The 25,755-nt window shown below is 47.5% G+C and overlaps 1 protein-coding gene across 1 annotated transcript in view; it reads right to left on the bottom strand.

Moving 5' to 3' along the window:
- Positions 1-3,896: 3,896 nt before the first annotated feature.
- Positions 3,897-25,755, bottom strand: part of XYLT1 (xylosyltransferase 1) — a gene marked incomplete at its 5' end in the record, with an annotated part of 369,697 nt that continues 347,838 nt past the window's right edge. Inside the window, 3 exons of the mRNA XM_023728323.1 lie at positions 3,897-5,802; positions 13,206-13,539; positions 22,362-22,557. Coding sequence (XP_023584091.1) covers positions 5,480-5,802; positions 13,206-13,539; positions 22,362-22,557 — 853 coding nt within the window. The remainder of the gene's footprint in view (positions 5,803-13,205; positions 13,540-22,361; positions 22,558-25,755) is intronic.

Genomic DNA, 25,755 nt, shown 5'->3' with positions numbered 1-25,755 from the left:
GAGGATTGCGCTCGATTCCAGTGAATCTCCTATGAAAACCCTGGGCTTGTCTTTGGCTTCCATCCGCAGGGGCGTGATGGAAGGAGAAAGAATGGTAGGGAAGGGTGATTCCCTTTGAGAACACTACCCATCCGCTGGGAATATTTAACACGATCCCTTTCCAGCCAGGAAGGACAAAGAGATAAATTGAGAAACTCTCCTGATTTACCCTTGAATGAAGTACAGAAAGTCACCAAGGCTTTGGGGGCTGGGGGAGGATTGGGAGCCGATGTTAGCACTCTGCTGGTAATTAAGCCAGCCCACTACAACTGTAATATGCTCTACTCGAGTGCTTCAGGACTTGGCTAAGGTTTCGATGACCACCCAAGCCTTCATTTTTACCCATAGGAAAAACAGAAGACCCACTTTTTTTACCTGAAAGATGACATTTGTAAGCAATTTCTTTTATATCCGCCAACTGCAGACTGGCAGCCCTTGGCTTAGGAGGGGCCGCAGAAGCTTCAAGATGGCGTTTTCTTCTGGGATGTTGGTGGGAATCAGGAAGAGAATGGTCAGCTTTCCAAAAATAATGTTAAGGCCACATTTCAGAAAGGAGAAACCTAAGGCTTTTTTTTTAGGGGGGAAGCAAGGCGGAAGAAGATGAGGAATGGAGAAGACAGTGTTAGGAACGAGGGGAGCAAGGTACAGAGCCTGCTTTCCTGCGTAGTCCATGGGCAGAGGCAGTTGGAGGACTCCCAGCTACGTGGAGAGGGGAGAGAGAGCCACTTTTCTCTTGGCATGGGGTTTGGCAAGAACAAAACCAAAGACAACGTGAGGGGTAGACACAGGTGGCGTGTGAAAGCCCTCCTCGGTCTTAAGAGGGTCCTATACAGTATCTTGTTTGCAAGGTAAAAAAAATTAATACTTCTAAGACAGAGACAGAGAGAGACAGAGGATTTGCATAGATCGTACATTCAGCTCAAGGAGATTTTGGACACCTTTATTTCTCCCCCAGGTAAACTTCTCAGCAGACACAGTGAGGTAGCGCCTGTGGTAGACCCATGGGCAAAATTAGGTAACTGAGGCAGAAGCAAGGAGGACACAACTGGCTAACGCATCCCGCGGGCAAGCACAGCTCCAGCATGGCTTCCAAAGAAGCTTCCGGAGCTGTGGCAAGATGGCCGCCCAAACATGGGATTTGGAGAGAGCTGGCCTGCCTGACACATCATCACCCCCTTCCTGGACCCTGTCCTTGCCCTCTCCGCCGGGTATGGATGGAAATCCGGAAGGTGTGGGCCAAGACAGATGTGGCCCTCTACCTGTCTAAGGGGCTGCAGCCCAGGTCTCTAAATCCATTTTGCATAACTGTCTTGAGACCAGGAGAACTGAAGGAGCCAGTCCTCACAGACTACTTCTCCCCGTGGGTTCATCTCTTTGTGGGAGGAATAATAGGAGAAGATTCCCATTCCCTTCAGGGTTCAACGTGAGCTATTGTTTTTGCCCTTTCCTATTGCTAGCTTTTTCCCTCCTCCATCAGGGCAATGCCTGACCTCATTTTAAATCACCTTCTAGAGAGCAGAGGTTGCTGGTAGTGCACAGGCTGAACTGTGGAATATTCCCCCACTCTCCCCATTAAAAAAAGAAAAAAGCCAACACTTAAAAAACCAGGAGATTTCCTCTAACAATCCGGATTTCTGGCCTCCTTTAAGAATCTAGAAGATTCTGCTACACTGTGCCTGCATTCTCATACGAAATGACAGGCTGGAGCTGAATACCAGCTGCTTTTTGGGATGGGTCCTGTGTATGTCAGCGCACAACAGTCTCCACCGTTCCCTTTTGTCTTAATTACCAACCAGCTTCACTCATCTCTATTAGCGTTCTGGACCCTGCAGGCATCTGGGACCCCTACCAATGAGTGCGGCTTTGATCTGGGGGCCATCCTTGCTGTCTTTAGAGCTGAGTGTCGACAGCTGTTTTTAGTATCCCCTCCTTCATGCTGCTGGGAGCTTGTGTCCTGAAGTCTCAGTGAACTTGGTTGTGAAAGGGGTCTTTGCTCATGCCCCACACCCAGCAGCTACTGCTTTCCTCTACTCTGCACCTTCTTGGTGGTGACATTAAGGTTCCAGCCAGTCTCTTCCTTGCATCTGCAAACTAGGGAACCAGAAGGGAGCATGGTGCTCACAGCCCAGGCATGAACCGCGAGGAGCTGGAATCTACCTCTTTCCTGGGGCTTGCGTGGTCTTACTTATCCTCTCTAAACGCTGGTTGCATTTTAGAAGTTAAACCAACAATGCGGGATAAAGTAACCCCAATCAGAAAGGCCTTTTTCCAAAGGGAGGAACTGGTGCACTTTTTAAAACATGAGGACCCCGGGAATGGCTTACTTCTTCCTTGGAGACATGCAGCGTTACCCGTGGCAATGGGAAGTGGGGTTTTGGAAAGCTGTAGAGAGTGCCACAGCCAATGAATGCTTCCTTCTACCCCCAAACCCAAGTCCCACTTCTGAGCCTTCCTAAGTCCCCAGGGCCTTGACTGGTGACTCAGCCCACGGCTGTTGTGCCCTCGCAGACTGTCATAGGGCTTCCAAGGACCACGTTCCCACATTTTTGAAATCCTCATGCAGTCATGATTCATGGCTACCTGACTAAAGGTCCGCCAATAGATAAATCATTCTCAGGCAGGGGGAAAAATGAGTTTAACAACTTTTCCTGGGAAAATATCACCTTTTCACCAATCACCCTGGCCTTGGTTTGGAATTCTTTTCCATCAAATGTAATCTCTGCAAGGTTATTCTCTGGTCCAAAATCAGAGGGGACAAAAGAAGACCCTGTGTGATGGCTGAGCTCCCCCAGTTAGTTTGGGGTGGATGGGAGTGAAGCCTGGAGGAGGTGGGGGATGGTCCCCAGAGTAAGCCAGGTCTGCCACTTCTCCATTTGTTCCAGGACGGAGCACAGTCAGAATGACAGTGGGTGCAAGAGGGAACACGTCTAGGCATCTGCGGGTTCACAGTACACAGTGATGTGCCAGGGCAGAGCCTCCAAAGCCACCACGAAGAACACTGGGGAGAACAGACACCTAGCGGCCAGGCAGAGGGTGGGAGGGCGGTCTCCCTGGCTTCGAGAGTCTGGATGCTAGGGAAACCTGGCTGGATGTAGAGGGCTGGGGCACAGGGCTCCCAGAGTTTATAAAACCATCCGCAGATCACATGGACTTTCTGAGAAAGGCAGTTTGAGTCCCCTGTGGATGATGGCTATCTCCTGGGCTCTTCCAGTCTGTCTGACCACCCTTTTCCTAAGCTGGATCTCCCTTTTCCTCTTGGGAAGAGCTTGTTTCTCTCTGCCAGCTTGCCATGTCACATCCATGGTTAGACTGGCTATGGGAAGTCAGCAGGGGAGGTAGCAGGGATGGCCCCAGCCCTCTGCAGGCAGCACATTCTCCATCCACAAGTCTTCACGTGTTATGCCTCATCCCTCTTCCTGGGGTGGGGGGAGGGGGTGGCTTAGGAAACTCAACTCCTCCAGAATTGGAGGGACAGATGAGGCTAACATTCGGCTAAGGAAAAGCAAGGCTCAGATGTTTCCAAAGGCAGACCCACTTGGACAGTGGATGATGCTGGCAAGGCTTTCCCTCATGGTGTCCAACTCCTCTGCTTGACTTTGAGGGCAAGCAGAATGTAGGGCAGACTCAGAGAGACAGAAACTGAGAGAGAGAGAGAGAGAGAGAGAAAGACACTAGGGAGTAGGGGAGAGCGGAAGAGGAAGGCAAAAGGATGGGGAATGGGGGCCTTTTGTGAATAAAGGCAGCTTTCGTTAGTAAGATAACGTAATTGACAAGCTGCAAAAACAGCACCTACTAATTAGTCATGGACTAAAACATATAAATAATAAATATCTAAAGTGTCCCTTCTCTGTATCCTTTCTTGCCCACAGGACATCCTGCCTTGCTGGGGGTAGAGGTGGGGGTGGGGGACAACACAGCTGACAGGTGTCCCTCACGTCCAAAGCAAACAGCAGTACCTTCAAACCAACACTGGAGAAAAATACGAGACTGGCTCTTCGTGGTAAGGGCATTTTGCAACCTGGGGCGTGGCTTTTCCAAGGGGATTCTGTCCTTTGGGGGAGGATGGGATTAGAGGAGGAAGGGAAAACTTCAGAGACAGGGAGGGCTCTCTAGTCTTAGTGGGGTGGCCCTCAGGAGCACGTGGCAAGGACACCCTTTGGATTTCTGGTAACTCAAGCAATTTGAATAATACTAGTTTTTAGTTTTTAAGCGACCAGACACTCAACCTTCCCACTTTTATTCTGTCTGCCAGATGGGCCTGTTCGCACCTCGGATAAGGAAGGGCATGACACTGAAAACCAAATCTGAAATGCTTTTCCTGGATATGAAGAGTCTGGTCCATGCGTTTTGGTCACTCCCAGCAGCACCGTGCGTGCGACTCGCAAACGTTTGAAGGTCTGACTTCAGACAGAAGGGCTGGGGCAGGTGACTGGTATTGCTGTGTTGTCCAGCTCAGGAGGTTTGCTTCAAACATTCTCTTGTGAGCTTCAAGGCCGTGTGTTCACAAGGTCCCCATTTTCAAGGAACAAAGCGGTCATGGTCTAGGCCTCCTGGCCCCTGAATGGGTAGGGGACTTGATGTTCATGCCCATGTGTACCATCACCTCTCTGCTACCCAGTGGGGCAGTGCTGAGGGAGGTGGCCCCAGCTATGTGGCCTGGAACACTGGATGGATGGCAGCCACGCTTTTGGTTGACCTTGGCCATGCCACTTCAAAGGGCTGTCCTGCCCATCTAGTTACAAAGGTGGGTGGCTCAACCCGAAGAGGGCTGGGGGGAGGATCAGAACCCGCCACCCCAGCCTGCTGCCTCACTGGGGGAGGGCACGACTGTGACTTTCAGTGGCTGGCACAAGGATTTCCTGGCCAAGAGGAGCAGGAAGATGAGCCAAAGCGCGGGGCTGGAGGTCAAACCCATGGTCTGGGCAGTGCATTTCATACTGGGTTTTGCAGTGCCCTTGGGTTCTGACGAGGTACCTTACGAGATGCCCTCAGCAAAGGGACTGCCCAGTGGGCTGAGCTTGGAGAAGAACCTCACACTTGTTGCTTCAACCAGAGCAGCCTGGGGTTCATCTGCACCTTGAACTTCCACCCAAGACTGCGCTTAGTACACAGAGTTCAGCTGCTCAAAATAAAGGTTTGAAAATCGCTTGTCTGGGAGCTGGGTCACTGGAGGGGGAAGAAAGGAACCTGTAGGACGTGTGGACTGACTGAAGAGCTGAGACCACCATGGGGCAAACTCACTCCCAGAAGCCAGCCTGCTAAACGCAGGTTGTTGGCAGACCCTGCTTTGGCCTCCAAACCTGCCATCTCCGTCATTCTATGGCCAGGAGTGTCCCTCGTACAAAAGGCACCCCCTGGGGAGGGGGCCCAGGGTGCAGGCCCTGCCGGCCCTCTGGCTGCTTTCCCTTTGGGACCCCGCCATGGCCCACTGTGCCCAGTGCTACCTGAGGCGGCCATCGGGTTTGACGGCCCCCAGCTCCGACTTGGGGTCAGGGCTGAAGGAGCTCCAGGCCGTCTGGCTGCAGGCCTGCATGATGGGGCAGGCGGTGGAGCCCGTGGTGCAGATGTCCATGGCGGTCCACATGCTGCCCACCAGCGAGTCCAGCCAGCCTTCCAGCACCGCGCCCGTGGAGGCTGCGTGCCGCCGCGCCTGCTCCACCTGCGCGGGGTTGATGGGCAGGCTTAGCACGGGGTTCAGGCTCTGGAAGTTCTGCTCCATGTAGGCGCCGTGGAGGGGCCCGTTGTGCAGCTTCAGTGCCTCCTCTGAAAACCAAAGGGATGAGGACATGATGAGCAGAGCCGTGATCTGTGCACCTACTGTGTGCCTGGCGCCACACGGGGCACTGCACACCATCTAATTCATCTCACGAGGGAGCTCTTTTAGCAGACCCATTTTACAGGTGAAGAAACTGAGCCTTGGAGAACATTCCTTCAACAAGCTTATGAGCCTGCTGTGTGCAGGGCAGGGCTCATTCATTTATTTGTTCAACAAATACCATGGAGCACAATCAATACTTAAAACATTCATCGATAAATATTTTTAAGCACTTACTTTGTGCAGGGCATTCATTCAACACATATTTACTACATATCTACTATCTGCAGGGTATTTATTCATTTATATATTTGACAATTATCTATTGTTGTTGTTGTTAGCTGCCAGAGTCAGGCCCCTACCTATGGCAACCCCATATGTTACGAGTAGAACTGCTCCATAGAGTTTAAGGTTGCAATCTTTAGGGAAGCAGTTTGCCAGGTCTTTCTTCCTCAGAGCCACTGAGTGGCTCTAAACTACCAACTTTTAGGTTAGTAGCCAATTCCAAACCGCTTGCCCCTCCCCCCAAGGCTCCTAACTATTTATTAGAGGTCTATTAAGTGCCAGGAAGGAGCCCTGGTGGTGCAGTGGTTAAGTGCTTGGCTGCTAACCAAAAGGGTGGTGGTTCATATCCACCAGCCACTCCTCAGGAGAAAAGACCTGGTGATCTGCTCCCATAAAGATTACAGCCTTGGAAACCCTATGGGGCAGGTCTACTCTGTCCTATAGGGCCACTATGAGTCGGAACCCACTGGATGGCAACAGGTTTTTTTTTTGGTATTAAGTGCCAGGCTCCATTCTCTGTGGTGCAGTGAACCAGATAGATGACAGTCTAGTGGAGAGAGACAGACAATTCAGAAATAAATAAGTAAATAAAGAAGGTATTTGCAGGCAGTGATATGTGACATGAAGGGAATAAACAGGGCATTGGGTCACAACAAAAGGAGCCCGAGTGGTGCAGTGGTTAAAGCACTCGGCTGCTAACCAAAACGCTGGCGGTTTGAGCCCACCAACCATTCCGTGGGACAAAGATGTGGCAGTCTGCTTCCATAAAGATTACAGCCTTGGAAAAACTATGGGGCAGTTCCACTCTGTCCTAAAGCGTCACTGTGAGTCAGAATTTACTCAGTGACAACTGGTTTGGTTTTAGTTTTGGGTCACAGCAGGGGTTGGACAAACTATGGCCTTTGAGCCCAGTCTGGCCCATTGCCTGTTTTTGTAAACAGCGTTTTACGGGAACACAGGTATGCCCATTCATTTACATATTGTGTAGGCTTGCTTTTGTGATACCACAGCAGAAGCGTGTAGTCGCGACAGAGATCATATGTGGCCCGCAAAGCAGAAAATACTTACTCTGGCCCTTTACAGAAAAAGTTTGCAGGCGCCCGGGTTAGGGAGTGATGGGGGTGTTTATCTTACAGGGGGTGGGAAGAGAAGACCTCTCCGAGGAGGTGACATCCTAGCCAAGTGCTGATTAACATGAAGAGGCCGTGTAAAGATCCTGGGGGTGAGAACTCCAGGCAGAGGAGAATCACAATGGCAGTGGGTGCCAGGATTTGAACCTAGGTCTGTTGACCTCAAAGCCTGGTGAGGAGCCTGCTCTACGCTGCTGAGTGCTCACCGGGAACTCGGTAAGCCATGGACTCCTGCTTCCTGGCTATGTGCCTGAGGCGTGGTACCTGAGCTGACAGCAGCAAAGGGATCCTGGAAAGCATGGAGCTTGGACCAGAGTGGGGTGGGGTGGGAGATAAGACCTGCCCTCATAACAGCCCTCCCTTGTTCAGCAACTACTTTGTACTAGCTACTCTGCCAAGCACTTCATGCAGGAGCAGAGGTGCTGCAATCAGGCTGTCTGGGCTGTAGTCTCCATGCCCCACGTACCAGGGATATGACTTCTGACTTAAACTGAAACTCCCTGTGCCTCGGTTTCCTTGTCAATAAAATGGGCAGAGTACCGTCTTCATAGCTTTGTTTATGAGGACTAAATATGTTTATTCATATAAAGTGCTTAAAAAGGTTCCTAGCATATACTAAGCGCTCAGAAAAGTTTAGCCGAGATTCTGATGGTTGCTATTATTAGTCCATCACACACACACACCAAAATAGAAACTATAGGGCTGGTTTTATCATCTCCATTTCACAAATGAAGAAGCCAAGGCAGCTATAGTTAGAGGCGGATCTGGGGTTCAGGCCAAGCCTGGCTGACTCCAAGGTCAGTGTTTATCACATCGACACTCTACTGCAGGCTCATCCACCAGCTGGAAGCTAAAGCAATGTTTTTTTAGCATCTGGGCGACAGTCATTTGAAGATGTGGTTCCCCATCTGTAAAATGGGGATACCCATCCTTGCACCAATTAAATATACAGAGCTAGCAAGAGACACAAATAGAATAACAGAAGCTCATGTGCTTTGTAAATGGTAAAGTGATGTACAAGTACGACAGACTTATTATTCCCAGGGCTGAAGAGATGGAAGCAGAAACTGTAGGAGAATGGGCTGAAGGAAAGAAGCTACAAGTTTCTATTTTGAAGAAGTTGCCACTAATTGCTTATTTAATTACTAAATACAAAAATATATATTTTAAAAAGGGCTGGTCAATGACTGCGGTGAGCTGGTAAATAGCCAAAATAGCTAGGATTAGAAGAAACCTCCTTCCGAGATGATGCAGTACTCAGAAGAAAATGCTTCCTTTTTGCTTGCCAGCAGCTATCACCATCAGTGGCAGGCAGGAGAGATGGATTCACCCCACTCCCTTAGATAATTAGCAAATTATTTTCTTCTAATGTGTGTGGGCCTGAATGGGGAAGAGGGAGGAAGAGGGACTATATGACTGTCCTTCTAAAAGCAAAGAGAATACTGTCTGAACTCAAACTCTGCCTTGACTAAAACAGTTAAGAAAGTCAATTCTTCAATTCCCAATGCTCCAGGAAGCTGAGGGACTGGGCTCTATGGTCTGGGGAGGGAGAAATAGGTGGGAGACAGGAGACCCACATTCTGAGCATGTGTTGTGTCTTGCTATAATTTAGCAAAACTTCTCTCTTTCAAGGTCATCAGGAACCACTATGTATCAGTCAGGCCCAAGCCCAGCTCTCCCCAGACCGGCAGACAGGCTAGACAGCTCCAGCATCACCTGCAGGAGATCAGAGCCTGCTCTCTTTGGGGCAGGTCCTAATATCTCTCCCACTGCCTCTCCATGCCTCCATTTGCAGGGATGGGAAGCTCGGGAGTGGGGAGATGCTGAAGCAATACAGAAGGTGCAGACTGACAAAAGGCAGGGAATTCAAAGTGAAAAGAGCAGCTAACAAGCACTGGAACACTGGGAACCAAATATTGTGGTGGAAGCAAAAAAACCCTCATGAAAAATGAGGTTAATGTGGGAAATGCTATTACAGCATCAGCGTGTGATGCTTGTCTCTATAATTAAATTTGCCTCAATTCCACCTCATCAGATTTCTTGAGATTACCAGGGATGCATCAATAGCAAATTACTGTTGATGAATCATTTTACAAATTGCATTGCTCCCACCTTCGTGTTCCCTGTCACTGGAACATCGTTAACAAATACAATTACTGACAAAGGGGGGTTGCTCTGAGTGGGAGGGAGTGACCCCTGGCTCATCCAGGCTTGGGTGGGAAGAGCTCTGCCTTCCTCAGAAACGCTAGAAGAAAAGCTGGAAAACTCAGGGCCAGGAAATGGTCTGGCTGTTTACTGGGACAGGTGGGGAGGGCAGACTCAGGACGACTCCTATCTTCCTCCCTCCCTCCCTCCTTCCCTACTTCCCTCCCTGCCTGCCTGCCTGCTTGCCTCGCTCCCTCCCTCCCATCCATTCATCCATGCATCCATCCATCCATGCATCCATCCATCCATGCATCCATCCATCCATCCATCCATGCATCCATCTGTTCATCCATGCATCCATCCATCCATCCATCTATCCATTCATCCATCCATCATCTATCTATCTACCTAAGGTATCTAAAGCAAAGAGAAATCTGCCATTTCCACCCTTCTCCTTCACATCTACATTAAAAGTCCCTGGCTGGCACAAATGGTCAAGTGCTTGACTATTAACTCAAAGGTTGGTGTTTTAAACCCACTCACAGGCACCTTGGAAGACAGCCTGGCGATCTGCTTCTGAAAGGTCACAGCCTTGAAAACCCTAGGGAGCATTTCTAGTCTGCACGCATGGGGTCGCCATGAGTTGGAATCGACTCGACAGTAACTAACCACCACCACCTCCACATCTGGCTTTGGAAATCCTTAGGGATGCTAAGGGATGTGAACCTAAAAGTGGGGGGTGGGGCGACCCGAGGACCTTAAGTGGGTAGGCTCTGGCCAGGCTAGTTTTGGAGGGCCCATCTTTTGCCTAGTCCAGAGGGAAGCACCAACCCCGTCTGTCTGTGTGTCATACCATGGTGGTTTGGGTGTTGTTACAATGCTGGAAGCTACACTACCGGTATTTCCAATACCAGCAGGGTCACCCATGGTGGACAGGTTTCAGTAGACCTTCCAGATTATGACAGATGAAGAAGAAAGGCCTGGTGATCTACTTTCAAAAGTCAGCCAGGACAAACCTTATGGATCACAATAGAACATTATCCGACTCACTTGATTTGGACACATCATTAGGAGGAAACAATGCTGGGATATCTTCGGTGACATGGATTGGCATAATAATTGCAACAATGGACTCTAACAAGCCAGTGATCATGAGGTCGATGCAGGACCAGTCAGCGCTTTGTTTTGTTGTACATAAGGTCACCGTGAGTCAGGGTCAACTCGATGGCAGCTGACTGTCTGTCCATCCATCCCTCCGTTCATCCATCTATCAGAGAGCAGCTGAGAGCAGCCTCGCAGGTCAAGAAAATACGAAGTCTGTATCTTCCTGCTTGCTCAACACACAAATTTAACGGGAAGTTGCCCATTCACATCAAGCTTCTCTTTTGAGGACTGAGGGCTCCCCTACATACATTCACCCCTCTCCTTACATCACTGGCTAAACGACACCCAGCCCAGGACTCTTTTTAGCTAACAGAATCTGCGATGAGTTTCTGCCTTTTGGTTTTGTCATATGTTACATGGAGATGAACAACTTTAAATACTAGGGACCTGCATATCCAGTTTCTAGGAATCTACCTTATGGATGTACCCACTGGGCACATACAATTTTATGTTCAAGAATATTCCGGACAGCATTATCTGTAACAACAAGAACAATAAAGGAAGTTTGTATGTCCACCAATGGGAGAACAGACAGATTGTGGTTCTTAGGAGAACAGACAGATTGTGGTTCTTGAACCCAGTGGAATAGTACGCAGTTGGTAGCTTTTATATAGTGCCTTGGAAAGGGAAAAAAGCAAGTTTCAGCACAAAATATATTATTGTTTTTGAAAAACAATGTTTTTTGATTTATGATGGATGTTTATGTTTACACTTTAAAAGCACTGGAAACTCCCAAAAGGATGTACACCAAACTATTGACAGCTACCCTGGAGGTAGGATTTGAGTGCAGAGGAAGACATTCCTTTTGATTAAAGACACAGCAGAGGAGGAAATACAAAAAGAAAAGTAAACTCTGTGGATGAAAAACATTGAAAAATAAAAGGCAGTGGAATTCAGGATTTTGGAGCCACTGAGGCTCGATGAACCCCCGAAATGCCCTGGGATCATCTTTAAACCTTAAACCAAAAATACCCCCAAAGTCTTCTAAAACCAAACAATAGTTTAGCTTAACTAGTAAAGAATGTCTGCCTTGAGCACTGTGCTCTTTTAAGATCTGTCTATATGGGATCAAATCAACAACAGCAACTCGAAAGATTGGATAGGAAGCTTCGGGGTCAGTGAGTTTATGTTAATGGAGGAGGAACAATTCAGAAAAGGAAGGTGAGAATGGCTGCACAATTTGAAGAATGTAATCAATGTCTCTAAATTGTACGTGTAGAAATGGTTGAATTCGTGTATGTTTTGCTATGTATATTCTCAACAACAACAAAATAAATTAATTAAGAAAAAAAAGAAAAGAAAAGGCAGGCACCGCAGGAGTCCTGCCTTCTTTTCCCTGCCCTCCACGTTCAAGGGAAACCACGATCCTGAACTTGCTGCTAATTGTTCCTTTCATTTCCTTACAACTTCTGATACATGAATTCTGAAATGATACACTGTTGGCTTTCCCTGTTTTGAACTTTAAATAAATGGACCATAATATATGATTTCTTTCCCCTCAAGATTATGTTTTAGAGACTTACTTAAGTGAACACATGTAGCTGGGTTGTATTCGTGTTCACTGCTGCCTAATACTCCGTTGCATAAATAGATCACAAATGGTTTATCCATTCAAATGTGGAACATCTAGATTGGATCCAATTTTGTGCTATGATGAATGATTCTGCTATGCAGTCCCCAGGGTATATACTCAGATGTAGTAGGGTATGTGAATGTTCAGCTTTACTAGAAAACGCTAAACTGTTTTCCAAACCAGTTGGATCAATTGACCCACCAGCAGTGAGTGAGTGCCCATTATTCACCAGCCTCACTAACCTGTGACATTGTCTTAATATTTCACAAGTTGGGGGGGAGGGGGTTGGGTCAAATGAAAGTTTTTGAAAAAAAATTTGCATTTCTCTCATTACTAATAAGGCTGATGTGTGCTCTCTCTTCTTTTTCTGTTTGTCCTTATTGGCTTATAGTAAGGGTCTGTAAACATTTCCTATAAAAGGGCCAGATGGTAAATATTTTTGGCTCTGTAGGCTGTATGTTCTCTGTCACAACTACTCAAAACAAAAAGGAGTCCTACAAAATATGTAAACAAATGGATGTGATTGTGTTCCAATAAAACTTTATTTACAAAATCAGACAGAGGGCGGGATCTGGCTTGTGGCCCATAGTCTGCCAGCTTCTGATTTATGAGATTTCTTTATGATATTCTGAATATGAGTACTTTGTTTTATGTGTAGCCAATATCTTTCACTGGTATGTGGTTTGTCTTTTCAACTAGTGTATCGTGTTTTTGATGAACAGAATTTCCTAATTTTAATGATTTTTTTTAAACAGGGAACAAAATTTGCTTTCTTGTCTGAAATATAATCAAGGACTTCTAGAAGTCCAATGGGAGAGTTCTGCCAGGTACCTAATAAACAGACAGGCGAAATCACCTCTGTGTATGGGTAGAAAATTGAACGGTTCTTTATGTCAAACAGTAGGGAAAAAATGCTGAGAGCAGGCAGCATGTTCTCCTGGGCAGCCAGCAAGCCTGCATCTGAGAAGCACTGCTGCAGTGGTCACAGAACTGCAATGTGTCCTGGGATGGACATCCCCCCGCACCCCCCTGCAGAGACACTGGGAATACTCACCTGGTTTGATGGGCTGCCTGTTAGAGAAAGTCAGAGGTGCAACGAGGAATTTGGTCTCTGCAACGGGCACCCAGTGGTGGAGAATTTTCACCGTCCAGACCCCAGGCCTCAGGGGCAAGTTCAAAGGGGGCTTGTAGTGGGTGAATTCGGCAGTGGACTCAATCAGGATGTCGTAGGTGGCTGCGATGATGTTGACGGGGTCCACCCAGATGACGGTCACTGTCACGTTGGGCCCCTTCCCCCATTTCTGCATGCCCACCAGCTCGTCCATGGGCCCCAGGAGACCCCCAAAGTTGCGGAACAGACGCTCCTTGGCGTCCCAGTCAGTGCCGACCTAAAACAGGAGAGCGAGATCTGAAACTGTTGGGAATGAACTCAGGTTAGGATCCATCCTCCCCACTTTACAGATGAGGAAACTGAGGCTCTGGTTAAGTCACTTGCCCAAAGTCCCACAGCTAGTAAGCAGAAGAACTGGGATTTGGACCTAGTCTGGCAGATCACAAGGCCTGTGGCCCTTTCACAGGGAGTCCTTGGGTGGCATAAATGGTTAAGTGCTTGGCTACTAACTGAAAGGTTGGTGGTTCATATCCACCCAGAGGACCTTGGAAAAAAGGCCTGGCAATCTACTTTTGAAAGACCACAACCATTGAAAATCCAATGGAGCACAGTTCTACTCTGACACACACGAGGCTGCCATGAGTAGGAATTGACTCCATGGAAACTGTTTTTTTTTTTTGGTCCCTTCACTAAACCACTGGTCCTCCTGGGCCTGCTACACAGTGTGTGCTTTGAAAAAAATGTGCACGAATGAAATGTGTGTGAATAAACAACTTGTGTGCCCTTACAAGGAAATGTACACCCTTCCACCCAAGGACAGAGGCTTTCACTTTGGCCCCTGGGCTTCCCAGACCATGTGCCCCCATAGAGGGAAGGAACATCGTTCTGAACACGAATGAGCTGCAGGTTTTAGAGCAGACCTCTTACAAGCAAGGAGAGCCCCTCAGCATCACCCATCACTGGAAACCCAGTTAAAATGGCTTTCCGAGGAAGACGCAGCTCTAGCTCCCCACTAACACCGTGCTGGGTCCTAGGCACGAGGAGGTGGCTGTACGCACGCCGCAGGCTTCCTGCCAGCCAGCTGGGCACACGTGGCTTTGACCCCCAGGGAATCTCCTCTTGGCTTCCCTCCTTCCTCGCAAACCCTCTGCAGTTTACTCTCCACCCAGCAGCCAGACTGCTCAACCCTGCATGGCTTCTGAGCGTACTCAGCATCTCCCTACCTGAGCTGGCCCCTGCCTCACTCTACAACCATCTCTTGCTCACGATGTGGTAGCCATGCTTGCTTTATTTCAGCCCTTCAAACCTATCAGGCTCGCTTCCACCTCAGGGTTTTTGCCCCATTTGTTCTGCCTGGTATATTCTTCCCTCACATTTTTGCACAGCAGGCCCCTTACCTCTGAGGTCTCCCCACAGTCCTTCCCGGACCCCCCAATTTGAAATGGCCCCTCAGTCTCACTCTGCCCCACCCGGCTGCTGGATTTTCTTTGCGCCAGGGCCGGTCAACACCAGCTGAGAGCCGACTGATGATAGATTTATGTGTTCCTCTCCTCCTGTGTGAATGTGGGCCTGGCTAGCTGAGTCCACCACTCTCTCTTGGCGCCCAGCACACAGTAGGTACTCGCTTAACATCTGTGGAATGGATGAGTGAATGACTTCATAAAAAACGAGTTAAGTATGTAGATTCCTGATCCTGAACTCTGTTGCTAGTTCAAATCAAATTAAATCAGAGGTCTTAGGCTCCCCCAGGGGATTAATTTCGTGTTTCTGGGGACACAGCATGCGGCTATGTTGGAGGAAGGTAATGAGTACAGATAAGGCTTGCATTGTCTCTGTGGGCTTTCCAGAGCCAGCAGCTCTAATGTGTGCATGGGGGCCAGGGCATAGGTGTGGGTATATATATCTATGCCCCGAGAAGATCTCACACATGCAGTGCAAATAGGAGCTGATTTACTTTCTTGTGGTTCTTGCCACAAGTTGCTATGTCCATTCTTTACCCAGGACACAGAGTGATACGGCTAATATTTACCGAGAGCTTACTGTGTGCCAAGCATAATGCTAAGCACTTGGATGCATCGATTGACTTAGTATCCCCAGCCGCACAAAGGGAGACCCTTGTCATCATCCTCACTGTACAGACAAGGAAACTGAGGCTCCGAGCAGTTAGAGAACTTGCCCCAGGTGCCACAGCCAGTAAGGCGCAGAGCTAGGAACCCAGGAAGTCTGATCCCAGAGGCTGCATTCTTATATGTTGCCTCTCATTCACTCACTCACTCACTCACTCACTCACTCACTCACTCACTCACCAATTCATCCATCACATACGTACTGAGCATCTGCTCCCTGTCAGGCAGTGGACATGGATGTGCACACATTTGCTTCAAGTTCCAGTCAGACCAGTGCCTAAAGATTAGGACTGAGGTGTTGTCCTGAGGGTGGTGGAGATAGTTACTGTTCTGACATTTCTGCAGGGGCATTCTGGGCAGCGAGAGGAGCATGTGCAAAGGCCCTGAGGCTCCAGGAAGGAGCTTGGCTCAAGGAGAAGCAGGTTTATGAAATCTGGGCATTTTCTGTCACTCTGGGGCCAGCAGGGGCTAGCTCCTCCTGAGAACCCCTGGGGCCTAGCACAGTGCCTGGCACACAGTGGGAATTCAAACAATATTATTGGTTGAAGGCATCAATGAATGAATGAGCGGGAGTCAAGGTAGGCCTCAAAGCTTGGGAGAGTTTTCTAAAGACATCTGAGCTTGTCATTTCCCTACTGATGACCCTTTCCAGCTCCTCATTATTCTTTTTTTTGTATTTTTCCCATACAACAATTTGTACATACATTGTTATGTGACCCTAATTGCTCTCTCCATACTGTGACAGCACATTTCTCCTTTCCACCCCTGATTTCCCAAGTCCATTCAACCAGCTCCTAACCCTCTCTGCCTTCCCATCTCACCTCTGGACAGAAGCTGCCCATTTAGTCTCTTATATCTACTTGAGCTAAGACGCACACTCCTCATGAGTATCACTTTATGTCCCACGGTCCAGTCCAATCCCTGTCTGAAGAGTTCCTCATCATTCTGAAGTCCAGTTTCTTCACCCCATCCTCTGAGACTTTTTTTTGGTCTGGCTCTGTCCCTGTCTCTCTCCCTCTGCTCCACCCACTCTCTGCTCCAGGCCACCGGCTCTTACCCTCGGCCCCTCGGGGTGAAGGGCTCTCCTGTGCCTCTGCTACTTTGTCCATGCCCAGCCCTCTGCTGAACAGTCTTCCACCTCTCTCACTCTCCTCCTGGCCAGCTCCTCCTCACCACCCTCTTCCCAGAAACCCCCTGGTGCCCACCACCTGGCCACAGTCTGGTTAGAGGCACCCTTGATGTGCTCCTCTTCCTTGTTTGTCCATCACAGCTTTTCCCACACAGTACTGCAATTTTTCACTCACTTGCCTCTCTCCCCAGCTCCAGACTGTCAGCTCCATGAGGTCAGGGACTATGTCCAACTTGCTCACCAATGTATCTCTAGTGCAGCAAACAGTCCCGGGCACATAGTAGGTGCTCAATCTATATACCTGTGTCATGAATGACTTGGGGCCGAGGACATTGGCCACCCTATGCACCCAGGTCTCCATGCACTGGCTTCCCAAGAGATGCTAAAACAATGGGTGATGGATCACAAACCACTGTGGGGCCATACTTAAGGGATTTTTGACCAGTTAGGGGGTGTGGGGACACTCCAGAACATCGTCCTTGGATCCTCCAAAGAAGCAGGCTGAACAATTCTCTTAAGGCTGAGTTCTAAAACCACGATAACCCTGGCAGAGGAGTTGTGGAGCAGCCGATTGTGGGAGATCTGGATCTTGTTTCTAAACCCAGGAGAGCGAGGAGAGAGTCAACTGATTCCCCGAAGCACAAGGGAGGTAGTGCTGGCTGAGACCGAGGGCTGGCTGCTGTCACATCCTCTGTGGCCTTCAAGAACTTATCACTGGGCTTTGTTGTGGGAGTCTACAACCACTCACTGCAAAATGATCACTTTCCCAAATGCAAACACATGCTCAAGTTCATGCTTAACATGCTGTTCCCCAGCTGAAAACCTACCAAAGGCTTCCCATTACTCTTAAAATACAATTCCAGTTTCCTTCTGGGGCCTGCAAGACCTCTTGATCTGGACCCCTACCCATCTCAGGTCTGCCCTCCTATAACTTTCCCTCTTGCTCACTGTGCTCTGGCCACACTGCCTTGCTGCTTGAGCCTTGAGCACTGGCCTTGAGCATGCCAAGCTCTTCCTGGAGCCTCAGGGCCTTTGCACACGCTCTTCTCGCTGCCCAGAATGTTATTCCTCCAGATCTCCTCATGGCTAGCTCTTACAGGTTTCAGCTCTAAGGTTATCATCTCCTTACAAAAGTCTTCCCAAATCGTTTTATCAAAAGTAGTCCCTATCAAAAACCAAAAACTCAAACCCACTGCCATCGAGTCGATTCTGACTCATAGTGACTCTACAGAATGGAGTAGAACTGGGCCATAGAGTTTCCGAGGCTGTAATGTTTACGGAAAAAGACTGCCACATCTTTCTCCAGTGAAGCGGCTGGTGGGTCCGAACGACCGACCTTTTAGTTAGCAGCCGAGCTCTTAACCACTGTGCCACCAGGGCTCCTTAGTCCCCGCTGAAGTGGGGGGGGGGGCGTTACTGCTTACGGAGCACTGAGTTTCGGTTTACAGTGGTGGAAAAATTGCATTGATTAAGTGTAGGGTTTCACAGTGGATTAATGTATTTGCTGTCAATAAGTTGTACACCCGTAAAAAGCTGAATTGGCAAAAGTTGCATGATACATTTACAACAAAAACAGAGCAGCTGCTGAAGCTACTTATGTACAACCAGACACCTCATGGGATTTGGTTCCTTGATTTGGAGGTTTAGGGTCATGGCTTCATGGGACTCCCGGTTAACTGGCCTACTAGCATGTTTAGTGCTTCTGTTCTACCCCCTAGTTCGTTGTATAATGCCTAGGGTCTGAAAAGTTTGCAAGCAGCCATCCAAGGTACAACAATTGGTCTCCATTCACCTGGAGCAACAGAGAAAGGAGACTCAGGAACAGGAGAAAGAAATGGAATGTGTGGCTAATTGCTTCTATGAACAACTGCCTCCTCTGCCATGAGACCAGAACTGGATGGCGCCCAGCCACCGTTACTGAATGTTTTGATCAAAGATTCCATACAAGAATCTTGATCAAAAGGGAGAAAATGCAGAACAGAATTTCAAATTCTCATGGAATCCAGACTTTCTGAGATAATCTTTAAATCATAAACCTTAAATCAAAAATAGCCCCTGAAGTCTTCTTAAAACCAAACAACAGTTTAGCTTATCTAGCAAAGAAGTCTGCCTTTAGCATAGTGCTTTTTAAAGGAACTATCTATATGGATCAGATTGACAACAGTAACTAGAAAGATCAGCTAAGAAACTTATCTGAGTTTCCTGGTTATGAAAAGGGAAGTGAGTTTATGTTAATGAGGGAGGAACAATTTGGAAAAGGCGGGTGAGAATGGTTGTACAACTTGAAGAATGAAATCAATGTCACTGAATTTTACAGGTAGAAATTACTGAATTGATGTATGTTCTGCTGTGCACATTCTCAACAATTACAAAATAAAATAAATTATTTAAAAAAAAGAGTCCCCATCACTCCCTGCCCCCCAGTCCCCAGCAATCACATAACCAAATTTTATTTTCTTTACAATACTTGTCATTACAAGAAATGTTTTTGTGCATTCATTTACTCGTTCATTGTCTGGCAGTCCCCTAAAAAGCAAAAACCTATTGATGTCAAGTCAATTCTGACTTATAGCCACCCTATAGGACAGAGTAGAACTCCCCCATAGGGTTTCCAAAGGCTGCAATCTTTAGGGAAGCAGACTGCCACATCTTTCTCCCACTGAGCAGCTCGTGGGTTCAAACAGCCAATCTTTTGGTTAGCAGCCGAGCATTTAACCACTACACCACCAGGGCTCTTTCTGGCTGCTTCCCACTAGATGGCAATTCCATGACAACAAAGACCTGGTTTGCCTGGTTCACCGCTGTGCCTTCTGAACTGAGCACATGGTAGGCACTCAGTGACTGTCTGCTGAAGGAATGCGTATCTTTTCTCCAAGCCAATAGCTGGACTCCGACAGGAGGGAGAAATCTATCTGAGCTGTTCAACAATACTGGCCACCAACCATGAGCCAGACACTATGCAAGACCCTGGGGATGGTGCTAGCACAAAGGGGATTCTCAACAGCCCACAAAGGGGTCCCACACTTTTTCCCTTCCTTCTTGTTTAATTTTATACACTTTGCCATTAAAAATAATCAAGACTCTAGGGAAAAAAAAACACAAGACCCAGGGCTCTTGGCCATCACCTGCCATTTCTTGGCCAGTGGTCATGGTTCTCACACCAAGGGGAGCAGATCTATGGTAGCAGCCCTTGCAAATCATGAGACACAGAATGGCCACCGTATTTGTCACTGTCAGAGGCACCCTGTTACCCCAAAGCAGGCATAAACAGGGACAGCCCTGTCACCAGGCATCCATCTCTTTAATGGGACATTAACGTCTTCAACTGGCCACTTGGGCCCCCAACAGAGAATTCAGCTGGGGCAGTGTCTAATGGTCCCCTGATGCCAGTAATTTATGGAGTGGGTTCTCGTGGCGGCTCCCATCCAGCTAATCCATTTGAAGCCTTAATTGAACATGGTACATTAACAAGAAAATTCCCACCCAGGCCCTGTTAGACATGGGAACTCATTAAGTGGGGGCACAGGCCAGTCAGGCAGGGCCCTGGGGGCACCATCCAGTTCTTCTGGTCTCATGGCAGAGGAGGCAGTTGTTCATGGAAGCATGAAGTTCAAGGGTTGGCAAGGAAAATATAAGCAGGTGGGACTCTGCACTGCCAGCCCTTCAAGATTCTTTGTCTTCTATAATCACACTCTTCCTTCCTAACCCAGAAGCCCAGCTCACTGGGAATGCTTAACCCAGGGATGAATCAGTTCCTTAGCTATGTACTGACGCGGGAAAGGCAGACATCAAGTGCTGGAGGTCTGTGTGAGCAACCCCCACCAAGCTTAATCATGTCTCCCTTCCTTCCAGCATCACTACCTAAGTGATTTCACTCATTCATTCCAAAACATGACTCAGCGATTCCATAGAAGAATCCTGATCAAAAGGGGGGGAAATGAAGACTGGAATTTAAAATTCTCATGGACTCCAGACATTCTGGAGCCATGGAGGCTGGATGAACTCTGAAACTATTGCCCTGAGATCATCTTCAAAACTTAAACCAAAAATATCCCTGGAAGTCTTCTTAAAACCAAACAATAGTTTAGCTTAACTAGTAAAAAATGTCGGCCTTGAGCATTATGCTTTTCTAAGAACTATCTACATGGGATCAAACTGACAACAACTCGAAAGATCAGACTGGTACCTTAGGGGGCAGTGAGTTTATGTTAATGGGGGAGGAACAACTCAGAAAAGGAAGGTGAGAATGGTTGCACAACTTGAAAAACGTAATCAACGTCACTGAATTGTACACGTAGAAATGGTTGAACTGGTGCATGTTTCTGTTGTGTCTATTCTCAATAACAACAACAAACAAAAAAAAATTATTAAAAAAAAAAGTGAGGGGGTTCTATACAATAGTGATTCCCAAACCTGGCTGTGCCCCAGAATCCCCTGGGAAATATGCTGCAACACAGCTTCACAGGTTCCACCCCACAACAACAACAACAACAAAAATGAGTTGGCATCTACAAACGCTCTGTGCTCTTCTGTGTGCTGGGGATGCTGCAGTGAATGAGAGAGATGGAGTCCCAGCTCTCTGTGGATAGTCAATGAGTGATCACATAAATGAACAAGATAATCTTAGATGGCAAAGGCTAGGAGAACACAAGAAGACGAGGACACGTCGGATGGGGAATGGAGCTACTGTGGCGTGTGGTGGTCAAGGAAGGGGCACACTGGGACTGAGATCAGAACGGCAGGAAAAGAGCTTCTTCTTGTTGTTAGCTGCCATCAAGTTGATTCCAATTCATGGGAACCCATGTTACAGAGTAGAACTGCTCCACAGGGTTTTCTTGGCTGTAATCTTAATGGAAGCAGATCGTTAGTCCTTTCGTTTCCCAGTACCACCAGGTGAGTTCAGTAGAGAGCTAGCTCTGGGAACGTCCAGCGGAAAGGCACTCTAGGCAGGAGGATAGGCATGTGCCACGTCTGAAGCAGAAACCAGCTTGCCATGTTTGACAAAGACAGAAGATGTGTGAGCAGAGAGGAGAGTGGGACTGGAGGGGGCTGGAGAAGTAGATGGAGGTCAGATCATGTAGGGCCTTCTAGGTCTGGAGGCAGCACTGATGTTACAAGGCTGGTGCTGAATAACTCCATCTCCCCAGCCAGAAAAGTACTACAAATACGGATGCTGTACTGGGGAGGGGGAACTGTGTTTCACGAGTCCACTTATTGGTCTCTTCATGCACCCCCCCACTCATTTGTTCAATGACTGGTCTGGTTCGTACTTTAAGCTAAGCCCTGTGCTAGGAACTGGGGAGATGAAGACACAGTTAAGCATAGGATCTGTGGCCAAAGAGACTTGGGATCAATTTTGAGCTCTTCCATTTCCTAGCTGTGATCTAGCAAATCACTGGATCTCTACGGCTTCTGTCCTCCAATCTGTAAAATGGAGCTAATGATGACTTCATTAGGAAACTGGTTTGTTACCGGTCTATTACTAATGTAGGTTTTGGAAGACTGAATGGCTAGAATGAAAAATTAACAGAACAGAAATTCTATAATAAATTATATACCAAGATAAAAATAAGAAATACACCAAAAAATAAACCGGTTGGCTTGGTCCATGATGTCGACCACTCCACTGTCCCTCTCCTCTTACCCTGTTTAAGACTCTGGTCCCAGTGGTCAGGGCTAGGGAACTTTCTCTAGGCACAAGGTGGGCACATCTTCGAGATCCGTCTCTGGGGCTCTCCAAATCCTTCTCTCCTTCACCTCCAACTACAAGAGGCAGATTGTGGAGCAGGACCCAGCAAGGGGACTTCAAAAGGAGTGGGCATGTGATCATGCCTGGCCTCTTACCTCGGAAAACTGAAGCCTCCCAAAGTCGCTGGGTGGGCTGGCGATCTTGAAGACTTTCTTGGGCATCACCCACGTCTCCAGGGTTTCGAGTTTGCTCACGGCCAGATTGGTAGCATGATGCTTGATGACAAAGCCCTGGAAGCGGTCAGCAAGGAAGTAGAGGTGGACAGACACTGGGTGGCCCATTGGGTAATACCTGAAAAAGAGGCACAGTCTCACACCTCCTCATGGGATAGAGCCTGAAACATCCCTGATGTAGCTCTTCCTTTTATGCAATGCTTTATGCACTGCTTACATAAAGCATTCCTTTGCATCAGTCTGAAAACTGCTCCTTATGAATCCGTACTCTTAGTAACTGTTTTTTAAAAATACTTACTTTATAACAAATGTCATTTTCTTTTTATATATATAATGTACTTTTTTGTTGTGGAGAATATACACAGCAGATCATACACCAATTTAACAATTTCTACATGTACAATTCAGTGACATTGATTACATTATTCAAATTGTGCAAACATTCTTACCTTCATTTTCCAAATTGTTCCTCTACCATTATCATAAACTCATTGACCCATAAGTTTCTTATCTGATCTTTCTAGTTGCTGCTGTCAATTTGATCCACACAATGCTCAAGGCAGACATTCTTTACTAGCTAAGCTAAACTACTGTTTGGTTTTAAGAATCCTTCAGGGAGTATTTTTGATTTAAGCTTTACGATTTAAAGATTATCTTAGCTCAATACTTTCAGGGGTTCATCCAGCCTCCATGGTTCCAGGAAGTCTGGATTCCATGAGAATCTGAAATTTTGTTCTGTTTTTTCTCCCTTTTGATCAGGATTCTTCTATGGAATCTTTGATCAAAATGTTTAGCAATGGTAGCCAGGTACCATCCAGTTCTTCTGGTCTCGTGGCAGAAGAGGCAGTTGTTCATGGAGGCAATTAGCTACACATCCATTTCTTCCTCCTGTTCCTGAGTCTCCTTCTTCCTTTGTTGCTCCAGTAAACTTAACATCTATTAATAATTCTTCTGCTTATTATAAATGTAAATCATGCTGAGTGTAACAAAGTACAATAAAGAACATAAAAATTACTTCTGACTTCTCTTCCCTTAGAAAACATCAGTGGACAATTTACTAAGTCCCACTGGTGCTAAGTACTGGGGAGTGACAGTGGCAAGCAAACACTGTCAGGGTGTCATATTTCCTTCCAGCCCTTTTCTCAATGCATATATATGCATAAATATTACATCCCCATGCCATCAAGTTGATTCTGACTCATAGTGACCCTACCAGACAGAGTAGAACTGCCCCATAGGATTTCCAAGGAGCAGCTGGTAGATTCGAACTGTTGACCTTTTGACTGGCAGCCACGCTCTTAAGCCACTGTGCCACCAGGGCTCTCTCTCTCTCTATATATACACATTACCTTATATCCTGCTCTTGCATAACAGTCTTCCCTGAGTGTTATCACGTCTTCGAAAAGTCTCTGAAAAATAATTTTTCTTTGGGAAGTGTGGCTGCATAGTACGCCACTGTATGAATACCATCGTTTATCGAGCAAGTTCCCTATCACTAGATCCTTACCTGGTTTCTCAATTTTGGCCATTATAAACAATGCTGCATTAGACATCCCTCAGCAAAAATGTTTTTGGGGGCATATCTCTTTTTTTAATCTCTGAGGGGCTCTTCATGCCTGCTGCCCGACTTTATCAGAAAGGTTGTACTGCTTTATTCTCTCATTGCCCTTCTTATTGTCAACACCGAGTATTATCTTTAAAAGTGACTGCCCATCTGACAGGTAAAAATAAATAAGTAAATAAAACGGAAGCTCACGGCTTTATTTATTTATTTATTTTTCCTTTTTAAATTTATTGTGCTTTAAGTGAAAGTTTACAGCTCAAGTTGATTTCTCATACAAAAATTTATACACATGTTGTTATGAAACCCTAATTGCAATCCCTATACTGTGACAGCACACTCCCCCTTTCCAACTCGGGTTTCCCGTGTCCATTCACCCAGCTCCTGTCCCTTCCTGCCTTCTCATCTCGCCTCTAGACAGGAGCTGCCCATTCAGTCTTGTGTATGTGAGTTGGAATCGACTCGACGGCAACGGGTTTGGTTTTTTGACATCTTTTACTTGAACTAAGAAGCACACTCTTCATGAGTATTATTTTATGTTTTATAGTCCAGTCTAATCTTTTGTCTCAAGAGTCGGGGAAGCTCGCTGTTTTTAAAACACACGTCTTCGATCCGCTAAGGTTTGCTGGTAGAAAGGGGCAAGGAGCTAAGCAGAGACGCCCAGAGGAGAGGAGGGGGCAGACAGCAGAGCAGGGAGGGTCGTGGGGAAGCCCCGCTCCGTGTCCTTTCCACTTGTCAAAATAAAAGGCTGCCACCTCGGCAATGTGTAAATTGTACAGCACTTAGAGGGTGCTCGTGGTTCCTTAATAACAGCATTCCACAAAACACTGTCCTGGCTCAGCTAAACGCAGCCTTCCCCCTGGTCCCTATCCGGCGTCTCAGTCTTCATGTCCAATTATAATGGTTAGGAAAGCCTCCTTCCTGTGCTCACTCACACATCCCCTAAATCACCGCCTTGTTACCGGGATGCCTCAGGGCCTCTGAGAAAGAAGCCTGCACTGTCTTCAGATTACTCACTGGCATTCACGGCTCCTGCAAACCCACTTTGGGTCTGAGATTCTGGAGGGGAAAGCCCTTCTCCTACAACGACGCCTGAGCAGCCAAGTCTAGGCAGCGCTGGGCAGTAGAACTTTCTGCAGTGGAAATGGTCTATACCTGTGCTGTCCAATATGGTAGCCACTGGAAACATACGGAATCCCTGGGTGGTGAAAGAGGTTAATGCCCTTGGCTGCTAACCGAAAGGTTGGAGGTTTGCATCTCCCCAGAGGCACCCTCGAAAGAAAGGTCTGGCGATCTGCTTCTGAAAAATCAGCCCTTGAAAACCCTGAGGAGCACAGTTCTACTCTACACATGGAGTCGCCATGAGTCAGAACTGACTCGACAGCAACTGGTGTGGTGGCGGCAGCAGCCATACGGGCTACTGAGTACAGTATTTGAAATGTGGCCAGTGTGACTGAAGAACTGAATTTTTAATTTTATTCAATTTGGTTAATTTAAAGAGCCATTTGTGGCTAGTGGGTATGGCACTGGAAGGAACAGGCAGAGTCATGGAAGAGTAACTGTGGTCACCTGCAGTAATGTCCCCACCTCTTCACCCCTCCTGTGTCCATGTAGTTTGCATGGACACCAGCATGACTTTGTAGTTCTCCTTGCACCAGCGAGGCAGAGTCTACTTCCCCTCCTCTGGGCTGGCCTGCCAGTTCTGAGCCCAGGCCTTAAGATGCCTCGCCCATTTCCACTTACCTCTTGTCATGG

This window comes from Trichechus manatus, unplaced genomic scaffold, assembly GCF_000243295.1.
Source record: "Trichechus manatus latirostris isolate Lorelei unplaced genomic scaffold, TriManLat1.0 scaffold00024, whole genome shotgun sequence".
Classification (NCBI taxonomy): domain Eukaryota; kingdom Metazoa; phylum Chordata; class Mammalia; order Sirenia; family Trichechidae; genus Trichechus; species Trichechus manatus.
This window is presented reverse-complemented; position numbering and strand designations above follow the sequence as displayed.